This window comes from Tetrao urogallus, assembly GCF_951394365.1.
Source record: "Tetrao urogallus genome assembly, chromosome: 6".
NCBI classification, from domain to species: Eukaryota; Metazoa; Chordata; class Aves; order Galliformes; family Phasianidae; genus Tetrao; species Tetrao urogallus.
The window spans coordinates 24,355,251-24,373,476 of NC_136819.1; the positions used below are offsets into that span (position 1 = coordinate 24,355,251).

At 40.3% G+C, this 18,226-nt stretch overlaps 1 protein-coding gene across 1 annotated transcript; it reads left to right on the forward strand.

Annotated features, from left to right (window-relative positions):
* Nucleotides 1-6,645: 6,645 nt before the first annotated feature.
* LOC306948100 (embryonic protein UVS.2-like) lies at nucleotides 6,646-17,691 on the forward strand (the record flags this gene model as incomplete). Its single annotated transcript, XM_079537579.1, has 11 exons — nucleotides 6,646-6,714; nucleotides 6,875-6,899; nucleotides 7,883-8,020; nucleotides 9,270-9,387; nucleotides 9,889-10,067; nucleotides 12,703-12,784; nucleotides 13,405-13,532; nucleotides 14,981-15,096; nucleotides 15,491-15,716; nucleotides 16,813-16,931; nucleotides 17,461-17,691. The coding sequence occupies 11 exons, from the start codon at nucleotides 6,646-6,648 to the stop codon at nucleotides 17,689-17,691; spliced, it is 1,431 nt and encodes a 476-aa protein (XP_079393705.1).
* Between the last annotated feature and the right edge of the window lie 535 nt (nucleotides 17,692-18,226).

Sequence of the window (18,226 nt, forward strand, 5' to 3'; positions counted from 1 at the left end):
CAGGAGCTCCTGGAGATCTCCAAAAGACCACCCTCTCCCAGCTTAATTCCCACACTCCATCCAGCATAACTTGAACAGGAGTTGCTGCCCAACCTACATACCTTCCCAACACACACACACCTTTTCAGCAGTTAGGAAGGGCAACACACTGACATTGATGAGGCTTTCCCAAGAGTCCTTTCACGGCTTAGAGCTCCACCCCTTTAATGCTGAGTCTCATGCCCTCCTCTGATTCTCATTTTTGTCAACAGATGCCTGTGCACAACTAAACAGTCCTAGATATTTGTCAGTAATTAACTAGTGTCTCTACTTAAATTTGCTGTTAAGTAGTGGGAACCAGAGGGAAATAACACTACATGGCACTTCAGGTGGACTTGAGATATAGCTTTACGTGCTATTGGTAGAGATTTGCTGTCTCTGTAACCAGCTCTGTGGCTTCCTCTGCATTAAGGATCTGCACCCTGGGATTCCAATGACTGTGTCTTTATTTTCAGCCCAGTTCTGAAAGGATGAAATAGGGAGCCCTACCTGCAGGGGTATCTACTGCTACAACCAAGTGTGCATCCTGATTAAGTGCAGCCACATGGCTTCAGGCAAATTGTGTTGCAGAAGTAGCTGATGTCATAACATACCTGCTATCAAAAGAAGAGACAGTGTCCTGGGATATGTTTAGTGTTAGCGATGCTCTCAGTGGATTCTTCTCTCAAGATATTAGTAAAAATGCTTAGACTTGCTGGGGCTATCCCACAGTAAAACATTTTGACCTGTATGCTTCTTGAATGGCACAACAGGAAAGAGCTACAGAAGTATTTATCCTAATGAGAGGTACATGCCAGCATACCAACTCTTTGATCAATACCTTATTAATGTAGTTCTAGAGATGAGATGTTTGATAGCTGTGGTTTGATTTCCTGATGGGAACCAAGGGACCTCTCTGAAGCTCTACAGATCTACCTAGAGCTGTGAACCACTATTTCAAGTCTGTCTGCCCAGCTTTAGACACATTCCCCAGTGTCTAACTTACCTCTTTACCCACAGTGCCCTCTTACCACTTCTCCCATGGCCTTCTTTCCAGCCTGACAGTCAATCTACACAATATCTACTGCTCTAGATCAGACCAATATTAATGTTCCAACATACCCTGGAATAGCAACTGACAGTGTTGTTGAACTGCCTCCTGAAGCTGGCAAAGACTAACTGCCTGGCAATCTACAGCAAGAGGAGGAATGTCAATGTCACTGTGTTGATACAATAACTGACAGAGATACTTCACTTCTCACACAAGCACACTTTGTGTAGCTTTAAATACTATCTACATTCAACAATTTCTGCTCAAAACAAGTTTCTACTGAGAGCAGCTGATGCTACACATTAATATAGATGGAAAAGTGCAATCATTAGGCAATTTTATTTTTTTTCTAAAACACATCTTCCACAGAGACAGGCCTGTGTTAAAGCTGTCTATTACTTCAGGGTAGCAGAAATTTCAGTATATAGTACGATATCTAGTCCTGAGGGGTGGTGAACACTTCAAATCAACCATTTGTATTCCAGAATGACTAGGACCAAACAATCAACAGGAACAGATATGCCCTTATTCTGTGCAATATGCAATCTACAAGTGGCTTTTGCAGCTTATCATCAACACAGATGTTGCTAGCTGCCACAGGTGACAGACTCCCTCTCTGAGTTTAAGGCCAGCTCCTCTCCACTATAAACTACATGCTGTTCAGGACCACAGTAACTGCTACCTACAGCACTCAGGATTTGATGCAAAGTACTTCTTCAGTGATGCATAGAAATGAGCCACAGAAACACAAAACATTCTACGTGTCACCTCCTTCCAGATTAAGTTTTCAGAACTGAATGCTCAGGCTTTCTGGGAACCACAGGTAATAAACACTTCTGAGAACTGCAACATCTGTTTCAAATCCTAAATCTGGATGAAGGTTCTTCTTTTTAGCAGTCAGCTTTGACCACCTGACTTTAATTATATGCTTGGTTCCTTGTCTAGAGTGTTAATAGTACCCAACTGCCTCATAAGCCCATGTAAGAGAACATATGAAGACCAGATGCTCTGTTCCATTACCAAACACTACTTGCAATGAAAGTGTAGCAATCTCCATAGTGGGGGAATAGAGAACTCTTGGCTTCTACGCAGTTTGTATTCCACTAGTGAGCAACACTGGAGCTTTTACACAAGTCAGCACCTGAATTTCTGCACTCACAAAAAGTAGCTAGACCTCCCACTTTTCAAAAAAGTTTCAATATATTTTCAAAATACTTTGCAGAGGACACACTAAGAAAACAGTGAACATTATCTGTTTAAACACCTCATGTCATTTCTAGCCTATTATTCTATGCTTCCAAGCTGTATAGCTTCCCTACAAACACCCTCTTGTATTTTTGAAGCTTCAACTAGATTGCTTTACACGATTGCTTTTACTCAACTGCTTGATGCTCACTTATTAAGAAGCTTCACCTGAAAGCAGTTTCTCATGTGTAACAAAATTAAAAATGCAGCAAAGACAAGAGAGCAGCAAGGCCCCAAGCAGCAGCAAGTATTTGCTCAAATACACCCACCAGAGGCATAGGAAGAAAAACAAACAAACAAACAAAAAAAAGCTTACCTTCAGAAGACCTCAGATACACAGGGATTTCCAGCAATCTCCCCTTGCCTCCCCTGCCAACCTTTAAATGAGGTCTGGGAAGGAGTGGATCCTGGCTCCAACCTTTCCAGTCGCTCAAGGGCACTGCAAGCAGCTGAGCTCCCCTGGGCTGGCCCTGCCTTCCCATCAGGTGCTCAATCACTGATTCAAGCCATGACTTATCATTTCTGCTACACTAATATATGGAATTAGTTTTATTTCTTATCAAGGGTTCATGTTTCTTTCTCCAAAAGCCTCTCCAGAGATTCAGTTGTTTTATGCTTCTCATTGCACAGAAAGAGATGAAAAATGCACAGTAGTAACATGAGATGTTAAAAACTCACAGAAAGCCAAGAAGTTAGATAAAACAAGCAGCTAAAGGGAGAAAAGCTTAGAAATTACATGAAAATGATGTACCAGAGGTAGAAATAAAATGTGTGTATGCTATACACTGTAAAAGGCAGTAAGGACACTTACACATGGGAAACAGTAGAAATAAAAAGAGTAGAAGTCATATCTGAATGCTGAAATATATTCTGACAAACGAAAACAAACAAAACACATAAAATTGTAATAACTGCAATATATATATATATTTTTTTAATGGCAGTATGTCAATAGGTAATCAAAATATAAAACAGACCCTCAGAGACGATGAGGTTACTGCGTAAAAGCTGTGCATTCCTATGGTTGGCACTGACTACAGAGCAGGGCAGGAAAATTACTGACCAGCTTGTTCCTTACAGAGGTTGAGTGTGAAGAAATCTCAGATTCAGGAAGAATGCCTCATAAAAAAAATATTTGTACTTGGAAGAAAGGGTTTTAGCACAAATCAGTGCAATGAAGAGTAATGACTTGCCAGGAGCAGATGATGCTCATGCAGGAGTTCCAAAGCAGCTCACGTATGAAACCTCTCAGCTGCCAAACAAGGGTAACTGCTGCTTAAATCACTGCTGTGCCTGAGCTGTGGGAAAGTGCAATCGAACACTGAAAGGATCCAGGATGAGTGATTGTGCTTCTTTTGTACCCATGGTTAGAAGGAATATATAGTAAAAATAGAAGCAGTAGACTCGGGGATAAATGCCATGTCAAGGCTGAGTCAACATGGCTTTCACAGCCATTCTAAAATACAATTGTCTGAGAGGCCACTGAAGAATTGGATGATGATCCAGCAGGTGACCCCAAGGAGATGGTTATCCAGCCTGCAGCTGCATTCCTTGGGCAGACCACACTAGGGCTGCACAGAACATGAAAGACTGTTGCAACACATAACTATCAGAGCCAGATGATTCCAATGGACTTTAATGGTTTTCAAGCAGCCTCACCTGGGGCCTCCACCATTGGCCCTCAGCCTGTGGGCCATCCCTTCTGCTTTTCTCTCTTGTTCTGATTTGCCTTCAAGATCTGTGAGGGAACCATACAAATAAGTTGAAATGTGGAGCTCACAACGTGAAGGTGGAGTTCAGCTGCAGTCAGAAAAGAACTTGAAATCTATCGTATAAACTGTCCAATTGCTTCCAGAAGGGTTTATTTAAAGAAGTGAAAGATTTAAAAATAATTTAAAAATAAATAGAGGAAGCGGTGTAAGTAAATGGTTTGCTTTCCTAGTGGACTGCCAGAGCATCTCAGAAACCTGATGATTGAATTGGTGTGTGAATCTGGAGAGGGTGAGTGGTAAAGTGAAAAGCTGCAGATCCTAGAGCAAAGTTTTCAGGTAATCAGGACTAAAACTGATGATTGCTTGTCAATACGCATTGTGAGACAGGTAAGGCACTCGTGCTTCCAAGTGTTTTCTGCAGGAAGCAGCTACTGCTTTATGCTGTGTAAGCAGGAGAAAAAGCAGTGAACAGATTGAGCTGTGATGAGAAGTTCCTCCTGGTCTTTTCCTGAAAAGTGTCCCACTTACTTAAATGGCAAACCACTAGAGAGCAGCATTACATCAGTACTTCTGTTATGTATCAGAACAACTTCTGAATAAAATAAAGTGTCAGGATGATGTTTGTGGTTTTAGATCAGATTGGTTTTCTGATCAGATTTTCAGGAGCAGGGAAGATAGAGACCAGTCTGTTCCACCTGGTTTGTTGCTCACTCTTTGCTGTGGAATGAAATTGAGATTAAATAAGCATCACTAAGAATGTGATAAACATATATTATTAAAACCAGCAATGATAAAATAGCTGATAGCTCAAGCACAGTATGGCTAAGGACAAAAGTCAAAAGATGGTACAAGAGGAAGGGCACACAGGAGAAAGAGCACAAATTACAGGCATGTATTCAAATTGTTTGGAGAGATAATGAGTTCAAGTCCTGAAAAATCTGCTAGGATATCAAAGCAAGCATGAAGTTAGATAATGTAAGCAAGCAGTACTGAAAGTTTTTTGCATCTACAGAATAACTGCTGACAGTGTGTGAAGTTAGCAGGTGATATAAAATTTGAAAAATACCCCGTTCTTTCTGACAGTCAGGAAAATGAATTAAACAGCAGTAAGTCTCCTGACTCAGGAATTGCTCCCATCTGTACTCTGCAACTGGAGCCAATAAGGTATTACAGCCTTGCCTGGAATGGATATGCAAAACTGCATGGCAGAACTTCAAAGCTCTTTTCTAGCCCTCCAGACTGTCACCCAGAGTGACCCAGCTCCAGGCTCTGCACAGTGATCTGTTTGGGTTTTTTTTTCCTCATGCTTTTATTGTCTAAATGCTTTTATTGTCTTTTGCTCTCTCCTTGATCATTTTGTGATGTGTAGCAGTGTGCTCCTGTGATTCCCCTTGCCTCTTCTGTACCTGATTCCTCAGTAGACATTGAGGTTGCTCAGAACTGTACAGGAGGGCTTGTGGTTAGCAGCATAACTAACTAACGAGGACTTCTGAATTTCATCCTATTGTCAGCCAAGGGCAAAAAGAGTCCTTTATACATGCTATGGGAGTATAATCTACAAGAAAACTAACTAAATGAATTCTGGGTGTCACAGAAGTGTACAATACGTTAGAAAGTTTAGGAATTAAAAATCAGCGTGGTAAAATGAAAACATTCCGAGCAAAACTTTAATAGCAGTTAAAACCTTCATAGTGAAATACTTAGAAGGTTCTCTCCACCAATTCCTGCTGTGAACCCTGTAGATTTCTTGAAATTCTCTGCAGAAACAAAATTCATACATTTTTCTTGTTTGCTTCCTGAAGATCTAATGCAGCAAATCCTTAGGCTTTTCTCTAGCATTGGATATTTGCACAGAGGCTGAAACTTAGAGCAGGCCTGTAACTGTTGTCATATGGCCTCAGTGCAAACATCTCCATTGCACAGCTTGCTCTAACAGTGTAGGTTTTCTAGGATTCAGTGCTGTGCATCTCTTCAGGCGTGTTTCTACTCATGGACATCAAATGAGGAAGGGCATCCCAGAGACAGGAAGCCAAAACTCAGGGAGCTCATGGTTTTATAAAAGACACAGTCACCACCAGTGATGATGTGATATTGCATAATAGGGCAATGGGGAGAGGGGGGAGAACAATGACACAGCAATCAACTTCTGTCTCCAGCACATTTCCATTGCTCTGGCTGAGAGCTGGGCTCTGCAGAACAGGGTGGCTCCTGGCAGTGTGCAAAGCTGTTTCTAGGACAGGTAGTCAGTACAGATGGATCAAAGAGTTCCTTGACATTGAGTTTTGCTGTAAACAGACTACTACCAGATATCCTGTCCCTAGGTCAGCAGTGAGGGAATTTGCAGCAGTTCATGGGTTCTTAAAGATGAGTCACTTCAAGGTTGCTGGATTTTCTTTCCTATTGCTCCACTTCCTCTGTTTTCTCTGAAGATAAATAAGAAGTAAGAGTCTGACAATTCTCTTGAGGTCCTGCAGCTTGTTTGTTTTGTGAAACTACTACTCGTTATCTAAGTCTGTTGCACTTGTTAAAGGCAGATTTCCCATAAAGCTTGTCCCAAGTAAGCTAGTCACGGCCTTGAGAACTGAGCTGCAGAGCAGAGATCATCTCAGAAACTTGAAGATGAAGTGCCTTCTTCTGCCAACTCAATTTGCATTTCTCTATAGCTTTGTTCTAAGTAAACCTGTCCAGGTGTGTTGCTGCTCCTTGATGCTGAGACTTCATATTGCCTTTGCTGTGCTGCTCTGTTGCTCTATGTTAAAATTATTTATAAAATGCTGTGATTCTACACAATGTAATTTTTCTGCTGTTGAGATAAGTGTATGTAAAAAATGTACTTTTTTTTTTTCAGATAGCTACAAGAAACAATGACTTAGGTGAGTTTGATTGCAACTATTCTATAAATTACTGCAATTCTTGGGGGGTTCCTTCTCTATACTTCATTCTCTATGTCTCTTACATTTTTCTTCTTGAAAATGTTTACTATATCTGTAGAAAATAATTCACAAAACTCAGATGTGTTTTAAAGTCACGTTCAGTTTGATTATAATTTGATTTTTCTCTTTGAGAAGAGGAGGCTCAGGGGAGACCTCATTGCTCTCTATAACTTCCTGAAGGGAGGTTGTAGTGAGCTGGGGTCGGCCTCTTCTCTCGTGTCATTAGTGATAGGACCAGAGGGAATGGCTTCAAGCTACGGCAGGGGAGATTCAGGCTGGACATGAGGAAGTATTACTTTTCAGAAAGGGTGGTCAGGCACTGGAATGGACTGCCCAGGGAGGTGGTGGAGTCACCGAGCCTGGGGGTGTTCAAGGAAAGGCTGGATGTTGTGCTGAGGGACATGGTTTAGTGGGAGCTATTGGGGGTGGGTGGACGGTTGGACTGGGTGATCTCTTAGGTCTTTTCCAACCTTGGTGATTCTGTGATTCTGTGATTCTGTGATTATTTATGCTGTCACAATAAAGAAATTTAGAAGAACTACAGAGTAATTGTTATTTTGAATGTTCTTTTCCACATGTGCCCTCAAAAATGAGTATACGTTTGACTTTGATTTCTTCCCTGTGTGATGGAAGTCACTTCCCTCTCTGTTGTATCCAAAACTATTGTACATTTTTGACATAATAACCAGTAGCTACAGTTTGTGATAAGTATATAGCAAGGAAAGGTAAGCCTGACCAGTCTATGTATACTAGACTCACTTAAACTGAATTCCCTTATCTTTTGTCACCTTTTTGGGAAATAAACTTCAGTGGAAAAAATTTCGGATGGTACAAAATTTTGGTTAGTGTATGCCTCTCATCTTCTTTTTGCACTTCTCTTTGATGTCTCAGTGCCTTGAATGTTCATTTCCTTCATCTGCCAGACAGTAAAATAGCTGTGCATGAAGGAGACATTCTCCTGAGAAGAGGACAACGCAGTGCAATTAACTGTGAGAGCTGTTTATGGCCCAAGTCACAGGATGGACTAGTCAAAGTTCCAGTTAACATCTCCTCTGATTTCTGTAAGTGTATACAAATGGACTCTGTAAAGCTAGCATTGAACCTTTAGTCCCTGTTCTAATATTTTATGGCATTGTGCCATGCATCAGATGGACTCTGAGTCCGAATGAGAACTTATCAACATGTCTCTTCTGCTAATCTCTTGGCCCTACAGCACTTTGGCTAAGACTCCAAACATTCTAGGCATAAGCACTAAAATGTGGTTACTCAAGCAGTGCTTGTTATATAAAAAATAACCCAGTTAATTTTAATTGCAAATAATAGTCCATTTCTGCTAGCTACTATGCACTTTGATATTCAGCAAGTACAGAAGAAAAAGATATGTAATTTGTCCACGTTAGGAAAGTATTTGTCACAGTTACCACCAGAAGCAATTATTTTAACACTGACTTTCTTTCAAATATGTCATAAACGATCTGTCTAGTGGAAAAGGCTGCAGGGCCAATGCCTTCATCTGGAAAATTTTGTTCCAGAAGGCTTCTTATGGGCTTTGTGGGTCCTCCACCTCTCCCCTGTGAAGGCCTCCCTGATGTCAGGCTGGACCCAATTCCTACTCCCGAGAAAAGGAAACCTTTGTGCTACTGGTTTGTGTTACTGGTTTTGCTGAGGAGAGCCCAGTCTTAATTGCTACTCTGCTCATGTGTTTCTAGAACATACCTAAGTCTTGTGGGTTAGGTAAGGGTTATTCTTTCTGCCTTGCTCTCTCCAAACTTTAAAGATGAGGAAATTGATATGAAAGGTAACTGCAGATGACTCATAATTGAGGAAGCCAAAATAGGCTAAAATGTTCAAAAGCAGATAAACAATCTGTATTTGGTACTTGAACAGAAACACTGAGTGTCTGAGCTTCCTAACACTGGCTGTCTCAAATGGTTTCAAGGGGTGTGTGGCAGACATTCATTACCTCTGATAAACAAGCTGCTTTTTCCATACTTAATTAGGGTCAGATGGTTCATTTGGGATGTTTCAAATCCAATTATTTGCATCTTAAACTGTTTAATTTTTTAATGTTCTGCCAGTCTTTTGCTTTTCATCAGCCTTCTCCTGCAGAATGCGTATGGGCTAGTTATAATTATTACATATTCCTTCAAAATCTGATCAACTTGATCTCTGAAGGCTCTGTGCCTTTCTTCATTACATTTGTAGGATAAAAAGGTAAAGAGTGTTGTAGAGATCTAGAGGAATGCATCCTATCGGTGAACCTTATTTTTAAATAGCTAACCAAGACTTCTGGCCCCTTTCTCATCCTAGCATTGGCAGAGAGGTCTTGGATTGCTGATGCTCTTCAAGAGGTCTCCACATTGACCTGTGTCAAGTTTGTCAATCACACTACAGAAACAGACTATGTGTATGTTGAACGCGGGCAGAGGTAAGCTCCCTGTCTCCTGTGTCTGGAAGTATACAAAATGTCTTTCAGTTTCTTTTCTATTTTGGTCAGATTTTAAGTAATTTCCCTTTTTATCTTAGGAGTTAAGATGTAGAAAGCAGGTGCAATTTTTCATTTTTCTTTAGATATACTGGTAGTTATACCATTCAACAGGCTACAGGAAAAGATGAGTGGACTTCATTAAAGATATTGGGTTATAATCCAAAATTATTTTTTTTCTTAGTTGTTGCAAAAATTCTTTCAAGTTTTTTGCTTACCTACTTGAACTGCTTCACCTAAGTTTGCCACACCTGTTTTACAAGAGCAATTTCTCCCTTTGCAATTTCTTTGGCAGCTTTCAAGTAGTCAGGATATCTCACACCAGCGACTGTGTGTGTTCTCTTTGGGGCTGCGTATCTGGAGGCCCATGGTGGCATGTTCAGTATATACATTTCTTTGTATTTGCTGAACGTAACCATTTTTGTTAAAATTGGCTTTTCTTAGCTGCTGGTCTTACTTTGGAAAAATTGGAGGACGTCAAGCAGTAGGCCTGGTGAAAAATGGCTGTATGGATAAAGGAGCGATTCAGCACGAAATGAACCACGCGCTGGGTTTCATCCACGAACAGGCACGGAGCGATCGGGACAAGTTTGTCAAAATTATGTGGGAACACATTACAGCAGGTAAGCCCACTCGGTGTTCAAAGAAAACAAATGCTTTGAGATATAGCTGAATGTTTCTTCTGAGAACAGCTGCGCACATCAGCAGCAGCAGCAACACCTGGCTGAATAGCTGTGGAGATGTGCGCACTGTGGTAAGATTTCTTGTTCCATGTGAGTTTGTTACTCTGTGGCAAATGCAACCTAAAAGTAGTTCTACATTCTTGTTGAGACTGCCATGCTGAGCCCAGACTTGTCTTCTACCCACAATATCAAGATCATAAGGATCGTGAAATGCTGCAAAAAGAAGCATCTGCTTTCTATCGTGGGCAGCACAAGCAGCAACCAGTTACAATCACTTGAATTGAGGTCACATTAGGAAACCACTTCTGGAAACAAGGATGGTAAAACAGTGGAATATATCAGCCAATTAGATCATGATGTTTCATTAACAGGATTTCTTAAAGGATATTTCTGAGCTCCTTGTCTATAGACTGAGCTGATGAGGGAAAATGGAAGGAAGACTAGACTATGCAACACAAGGGAAAGGGGGGAAAAGGCAAGGACGTGCAGGGGAAATGAACTGAAAAGCTATCTGTGTTTATGAAGGCTGTTAGTGCACATCATCTGTTTATAAAAACCAACAAAACTATGTGGCTAACAGGGCTGATGGTAGAGATCCTCCTGACTTTAGTGGTACAGAAATAGACCTCAAGACATTCCGTAGGCTCCCAGTTCTTGCACATAATCTGCTTTTCCCTTGCCAGGACTTCGTAACTATGGATGTTTGGGGTTTGTTTTTACCCCCTCAATTTACACTGGAAGCTATCCAGATCCTTTGTTTTGACAGTATACAGCCTGATCATTTACTGTCCACTTAGCTACTTGAAACTCTGCTTGCTTTTCCCAAACTTCTTGGGAACAAAACTATACTCGGAGCGTCCTTTTCAGCCTTCTGAGTCACTGTACTTAGATTCTGGCAGATATTTGTTGTTGGTTTTTGTTTTTGTTTTTGTTTTTTAGTGGATACAATGGGTTAAGTCTCCCCATGCCTGTGCAGGTCTTAGCTCTCCTGTATGTGCGACCCTTAGCTCCCCAGCACATTACAGGGAGCATAGTTTGTTGGCCCTTTGTCCAGCCAGGCTACTGCTACCCCTTTCTTTAATGAAGGAGTTCAGCTAAGTATCTACATGCCAAACAGTAGCCACATGCTTAAACGTTTCACCGCATTTGAAATGTGCTCTTCTCTGGTCATCATCTCAAAAGAAGCTGTGAAGTTACTGATAATACTTTCTTAAGTCAGTATAGCAGATAAGAGGAACTGAGATAAAAATGTAATTGAGCAGGGAACGCCAATGCTAATGAGAACCAGTTTGAGCTTTGAGTTCTTGAGCTACAAAAAGTTCCAAAATAATGTTTATCCTCAAACTCTGTATAGTTCAGGACTTTCTCTTTGTATTTCTTAGCCCTCTCTGGGACCAACACAGATGGCTATTACGGGAAGAGGCTGACTCTGATTGCAAGATTGCCAGCCAAATTGCATGAACTCAAGAGTCAGATAGTCAGGATGATCTTCTGATGAGTTCCCAGTGTTGAATTCTTGTCCAGATGGCTTGTTGTTTACAAACCCTTAGTTACAATAACAGAGGTACAGATGTCGAACTAAGAAGGAGTGCTCAGTGGTCAGGAAATTAGCCTCGAGGCAATGCTGACTGCATTCAGAGTCAGCATTGCTCTGCTCTGACCCTGCTCACATCTTACGGACAAGAGGACCAGGATGCAATTCACAGGCTCTCCAGGCAATAGAGAGAAATAGGTGCATCCATATTAGAACGGGATCAAACTCCCTCCAGCTGTGCCTCAGAGAACGAATGCTAGGGGATGTGAATCCTAGTCTGTCTGTGGGCCCCACTCCTTTATCAATATGATACTTTCTAACAGGAGTTTTCTAAGGCTAAACAGATAAAATGGGGAGGTACACAGCAGCTACCTTGAGGGAAGCATTACCAGTAGCTGTATTTGGTCAGATTATTTCTAACAGATTTTACTGAGTGCCCATACTTAAAGTAAGCTATAATATTTGGCTGTAGCCATTCCTGATGGATTTGATCAGAGGCAAAGCCAGAATATGGTTGATAACTTAAGTATGAGTAATAGGTAAACCTAGTACCTTTCTCTTGAGGTCTTATATCCCTGTATTACTTTGCACAGTGGAAAGGCTCAGCAAGACAGCTTGGTGGGTCGGTCATACATACGTCTGACTTGATCTAGGTAACCAGACAGCATTCTCTGTTAAGGTATGGACACAGCTCTTGGGACATAAGCTGGATGCTTCTAATGTCCAATATAACCTACTAAAATATATTCGTAAATGAAGGTGGAGAGATGAATACATCTCCTTGAAGAATGGAATTAGATTCATGGATTACACTGAATTTTTTTCTTGTTTTCCTCAGTTTATATTCTGAAACCTGCTAAATTCAGTGGAAAAAAGCTCCCATGGACATCAGAAAGTTTCGGTTGTTTTGGAAGATCCAAGTGTGACTTCACGATCTGTATAGTAATTTACTTTTATTAGGATTATGACAGTGTCAACAGCGGGTGGTGTCTGATAGCAGTAATACTGCTCTAAATGAACGGTTGTTCTTCTGCCTTGCAGGAGAACAAGGGAACTTTGGAAAAGTGAACTCCAAAAATCTGGGCCTTCCCTATGACTACTCTTCTGTGATGCACTATGGCGCGTGAGTTTTCCAATGCGTGCTTTCATAGGATCCACTCAGATCTAGGGAGAAGAAATTGTTCTGTGCAGGGAATGATTTTTTTTTTTTTTTTTTTTTTTTTTTTGCTGTTCACTTACAATTGAGTTAATGGATGTAAGAAGAGTAAGTGTGCTTTGTCAGCAGTATTCTTGGAAAACAAAATTGATATCGATAGAAGAAAAAAGCACAGGATAATGTTTTCTGTCACTACAGTCACCTCTCTTACGAGAGGCCTTTGACATGGCTATGTTTCAAAGACTGGGACACTGAAATAAAACAGTTTGGAAGTCCATGCTGGGCAGATACCAGTTAGTACTACGTTAATTTTAGACAACACTATTTGGGTGCAGAGAGAAGAAAGATGGATTTTTTTCCATCATTAAGATGTATGCTGTCTCATGAAAAGTATTTATCCAGGACTATCATAGTTGTGTTTTGGTTCATAACATACAAGTTTGTATCATGTACCACCTCCTTTACTTCTGTTAGCAAGAAACAACTTCTAAACAATACAGTGCAATAAAAATTGTGAGGCACACGAGTATGATCAAGTTCATATTTAATAGAAATGATTTAGAAATATGACTTCCTTATTTCTACAGGTATGATTTCTCCAGCACTCCTGGGAAACCAACTATTGTACCGGTTCCTAACCCTTTGGTGCCCATTGGGCAGAGAGAAGGGCTGAGTAACTTGGATGTAGCTAAAATCAACAAGCTCTACAAGTGCAGTAAGTGCAGTAAGATAGCCAGCTCAATACTTATTGTAACCACTGTCAGACATCCCCAGAGGAACTCAGCCCACTGCCCATCTCTCCCCAGCCCTACAAGAGGGCTGCTACGTATGTGGAACAGAACTGTCCCTGTGCCAAGCTGCAGTCTTCTTGGGAAGGACACTTTGCTTTCAGTAATATGCTATCATTGAGTTATGCTGACCTATTCCCTGCCTTTTGACATAAGCAAAATCCACTAGAAACCACGGTAGTACTTTTGTGAATTCCTTATTTTAGGAAAGTTCTGAAGGTTGGAAAGCATATGAACAATCCAGAGCCATGATTCAAGTTTAGTTTATTCTGCAATAGCACCAGTGGGTTTCTGATTTCTTTCAGTTAAAAAATGACTGTGGGGCTGTATGGGTATCACTTAGGCTTAATAGAACATCTGTGAGAGGAATTCCCTTGGCTTTTTGTTCAGTTATCTACCTCCTTGCCCACATCGACTTCTTACTCATTGCTGTGGTATCTGAATGTCTAGAAATACTGAACATTTCTCCAAAGCAGGAACTCTCCAGCTGAGAGACTCAAAAGAATGCAAGTAAAATCCCAGACTTGCTCCGGCCACGTGCATTTCTTCACTTGAGGATGTAGGTATACAGAGGAACACCTCTCAGCAATGACTGTGCAGTTGAACTGCAAATAAGACATGTTTTCAGTTTAATTGCATCTGTCATAATCCCAAAGATAACTACAAAAAGTACTTAAAAGTGTTCTTGATAGTGAAGCTGGGAGTGAATCACACTCCAATAGCATTATTATGTAATTACCTAATTAGATCTGTACATTTGGGAAGCAGGACAAGGTTTAAGAAAAACAAAACACCAAAAACACATAAACCCTGGCAGAAATAAAAAAGGACAAAAAGTCCAGTTCTCTTGGTGAAAGCAGGGAATGAGAGAAAGATGTAATATACATGAGATCAAGCATTGAATGCCAATCACTAATTTTATAACCTGACTTCAGTGCTGTGTTAGTTTTTCCCCAGTGCCTATCTCTTTCTTTGTTTAGATAGAATCTGTTCTAAGCTTTATTTTGCATACACCTAAGAATGCACATACATTTGCTCACGGGAATTTATGTACTACTATCAATGAAACTGCTATTGATCAAGGTTAAGCAAGTTAATGAAAGATCTAGACCTTTTCCAGAAAACTGAAATAAGTGGGTGGAGCCCTACTGTTTAAAAATAATAAAATTAGTAGATGAAGCAGCAAAGTAGCTTTATAAGTAATTGAGTTTGCTGATTGTTTTGAATATTTTTTACACCAGGAACATCAACACAATTGTAGGCATAATTTTTTTACAAGCTTGACTGATCATAATGGTTGGAGAGAATTGTCTGGAATTTCTGGAAGATTAGTGTGATTTTATTCTCTTCAGCACTGTTTGGTTCTTCCCTTCAGATTACTGTAGCTCTGTATTGCCAAAAACCAAAGGCTCGTTCTCCTCTGTCAATTACCCATCCCCATACCCAAACAACAGCAACTGCCTGTGGTTGATCCGCATCCGTCGGAATAAGGTAATTTTTAATATTTGAACCAGAACAGCAGGGCTACACCACGTTGTTTTATCATGATGACACTTATTCTGTTATATAGTGAATGAGAAGAAAGTCTCAACAATTTTCATAACACTTCTGATAATACCATAAAATGTTACTATATAACTTCTTTATCCAGTTAAGATTGTGTGTTTTTTTGAGGATAAGCAATAATTAACCAAATATCAGTTATTGGGCACAGTAGCAGTGATGGCAGGTGAAATTCTATGCTCCTATTATACAGGCAATAAAATTGCAGTGACACATGGATAATAAAACGAATGGAAGTTCCTAGTTTGCTTCGTAACAGTGAGGTAATTTGAATCTTTCCCCGTGTATAGCAGTAAATCCAATGTGTTTTTTGTTTCTCAAGATTTTCCTGCAGTTTGAGGCTTTTGATCTCCAAACTTCCTCAGACTGTTCATCTGACTATGTAAAAGTTTACAGTGGAAACAGCAAGAACTCTCCTGTCTTGCTGGACAAATACTGTGGGCAGGGGCCGCTGCCTTCCATCGTTGCTTCAGGATCAACAATGCTGGTAGAGTTTGCAAGTGACGAGACTGTTACAGCCACAGGATTCAGAGCCTCCTACAACAGGGGTATGAACACTCCTTAAAAGAGCTCGGAGTACAGTATTAGTTGTATTTGTATGGGAGAACTGAACATTTTTGAACGCATAATCCAGGGCAGGTTTATCTGTTAGTCTTTGCACCTCCATAGGTATTACTAACACAGTAGGATGAGCAATGATGACGCTGAAGGTTAGCAGTGGGCAAAACAGGAGGCTGCATGGGTCTCACACTAGTAATTCTGAGTAACTGAGTAACATTCTTCTCAGAGCCTCTGCTGGGCATCTTCACATCTTTAGCAAAATTTATGTAAACAAGAACAATGCAATGACTGTGACTAACGTGAAAAGTGCAAGCAAAAAAGAAAAGACTGCAAAATACCAAGAGAAATCATGCCAGAGAGAAGCAAAGCAAAGATTTGGTTCATATGTTATTAAAGGTTTTAGTGCATTTTATGCAACAGGAGAGAATAACCTTGGGTAGCTTACACTTTCTGAATTAAATAGTTCTGCTATGCTGCATGAAACTCAGTGCTTACTGTATTCACTTCGGGGGTGTCTGTTTTATAAGCATACAAAATGCATTGTGCACTGCTGGAGACAATTCTGTTGTGCTGCAACATGCTTTCAGTTAGAAGGCAGCGAACAAATAAGTGGCTATTGTCTTATTTCAGCTTAAGCTGCAATCCTTAAAAAATGTAAGTTGAAGACATCTTAAAAATGTATCCTTGTTTTTCTGCATTAGGCTTGATGGAGTAATTTCTAGATGACATTAGATCTAGCTCAGTAATGCAGTCTCAAATACTTAACCTAATTCTTCTCTGAAAGAGCTGTAAGGTAGTTCCTTTAGAATGCTATGTTAACATGGTAACACATATGGCAAATGTAGCTTTAGATTCATCTGTTCCGTCCTCCAAAGGTTTTTTTAGCAGCCAAGTTTTCAGTGCCTTCAGTACAGCAGCTGATAAAAATGCTAAGCAGTGAAAATCTATTGCTGATATATTTTCTTCATAGCACATCCTTTCCTGGCTTGAAGAAAGAATACAGAAGAGTACAAGCAAGCTTCTTTCTACTGTCAAAATACTTGTTAATATACCATTCTTTTTTTTTTTTTTTCTACTACTCAGTGAATTGTGGAGGTACTTTCACAGACTCCAGTGGAATCATCACCTCTCCAAACTACCCCAATAAATACCCCAAAAACCGGGCATGCTTCTGGGTCATCAGCTCTCCAGTAGGATATAAGGTAAAGAACTGATTCTTTCACTGTTTGCAGCGATGTTCCCTAATGGAATCAATTTGTTTTGTTTTGTAGCTTAACAGCTGTAATGGCAGAGTGAAAATCTGAACACGTAAATTCAGTTTAAGACCTTATGCTGGCTCTTGGTATTTGAGGTGATCATCAAGAGAAAATCTTAACACCTGCATGTGAAACTTATGAGTTCGGCTTGTACTTTGCAGGCTTTGCTCATAATAATCCCTAGGTAAGAGTTCCCACTAGAAAACTGAAATATTGCACAGGTGTTGTTTTTGTGTTTCTTGAGAAAGAAATTTAAAGTGTACAAAATTGATCTTATCTCTTGCTTCTCCTTTCAGACTTAATGCTCATGAACTAAGCAAACAAATATTACAATATAAGGCCAGGATGTAGGACGAATACAGAATGAAAACAGGGCCTGTACATAAAGGATTTAAACAATTAGCATTCGTTAAATACAAAAGCTAAGAGAACAGGATATAATTCAGAAACTGTACTTTTCTTGTGTTTCCTTCAGGTATCTCTTAAAATGTTATTCTTTGAGCTGGAAGATAATGACAGATGCATCTATGACTATTTGCTCATACACGATGGAAGCCAACCTACATCACCAGCAGCTGGCCCTTACTGTGGGACAAAGAAGGTTGCAGACTTCACTTCCACTGCAAATTTTGTGCTGGTTGAATTTCACAGTGACACAGTTTGGGAGTTGGCCGGATTCAAGTTGAGCTATACATTTCATAGGTAACACTATACAGACAGGGACTAGAAAATGCAGGATGAAAGTATGAGAGCAACTAGCCACTGCTTCTGAGGCTCTAAGCTTTTGTTATAGTAATTCCATTGCTGGTATTGCATGGCGAGATGCAGTAGAAAAACAAACTATGTAAGTAGATTCTCAGTTACCCATAGCAGTAGAAACCACCCATGAAAAATTCGGAATACGGCTATGGAGCAACTTGTATTCCAGAGCCTGTGTTCTGACAATTCCATGTAACCCTAATCTGCATTCCAGTATTCATACAGAAAAACCTTCAGACATTTGTTTATGCTTTGAAGCCTAGCCTGTTTATACAGTAGGTACAGGCACAGTGGTTAGCCTGGAAATGACCACTTCACATTGAAGATGCATGTTAACATTCCTGTGCAGCATTTCAACTCAAATAACTGCATTACTTTCATAACCAGAAACAGCAGGGAACAGAGTTGGCTGAAGAAACTTAATGGCAGGAACAGACAGTGAGAGAGAAGGAAAGGAAGGAAGTTCCTATTGCTGCCACTTT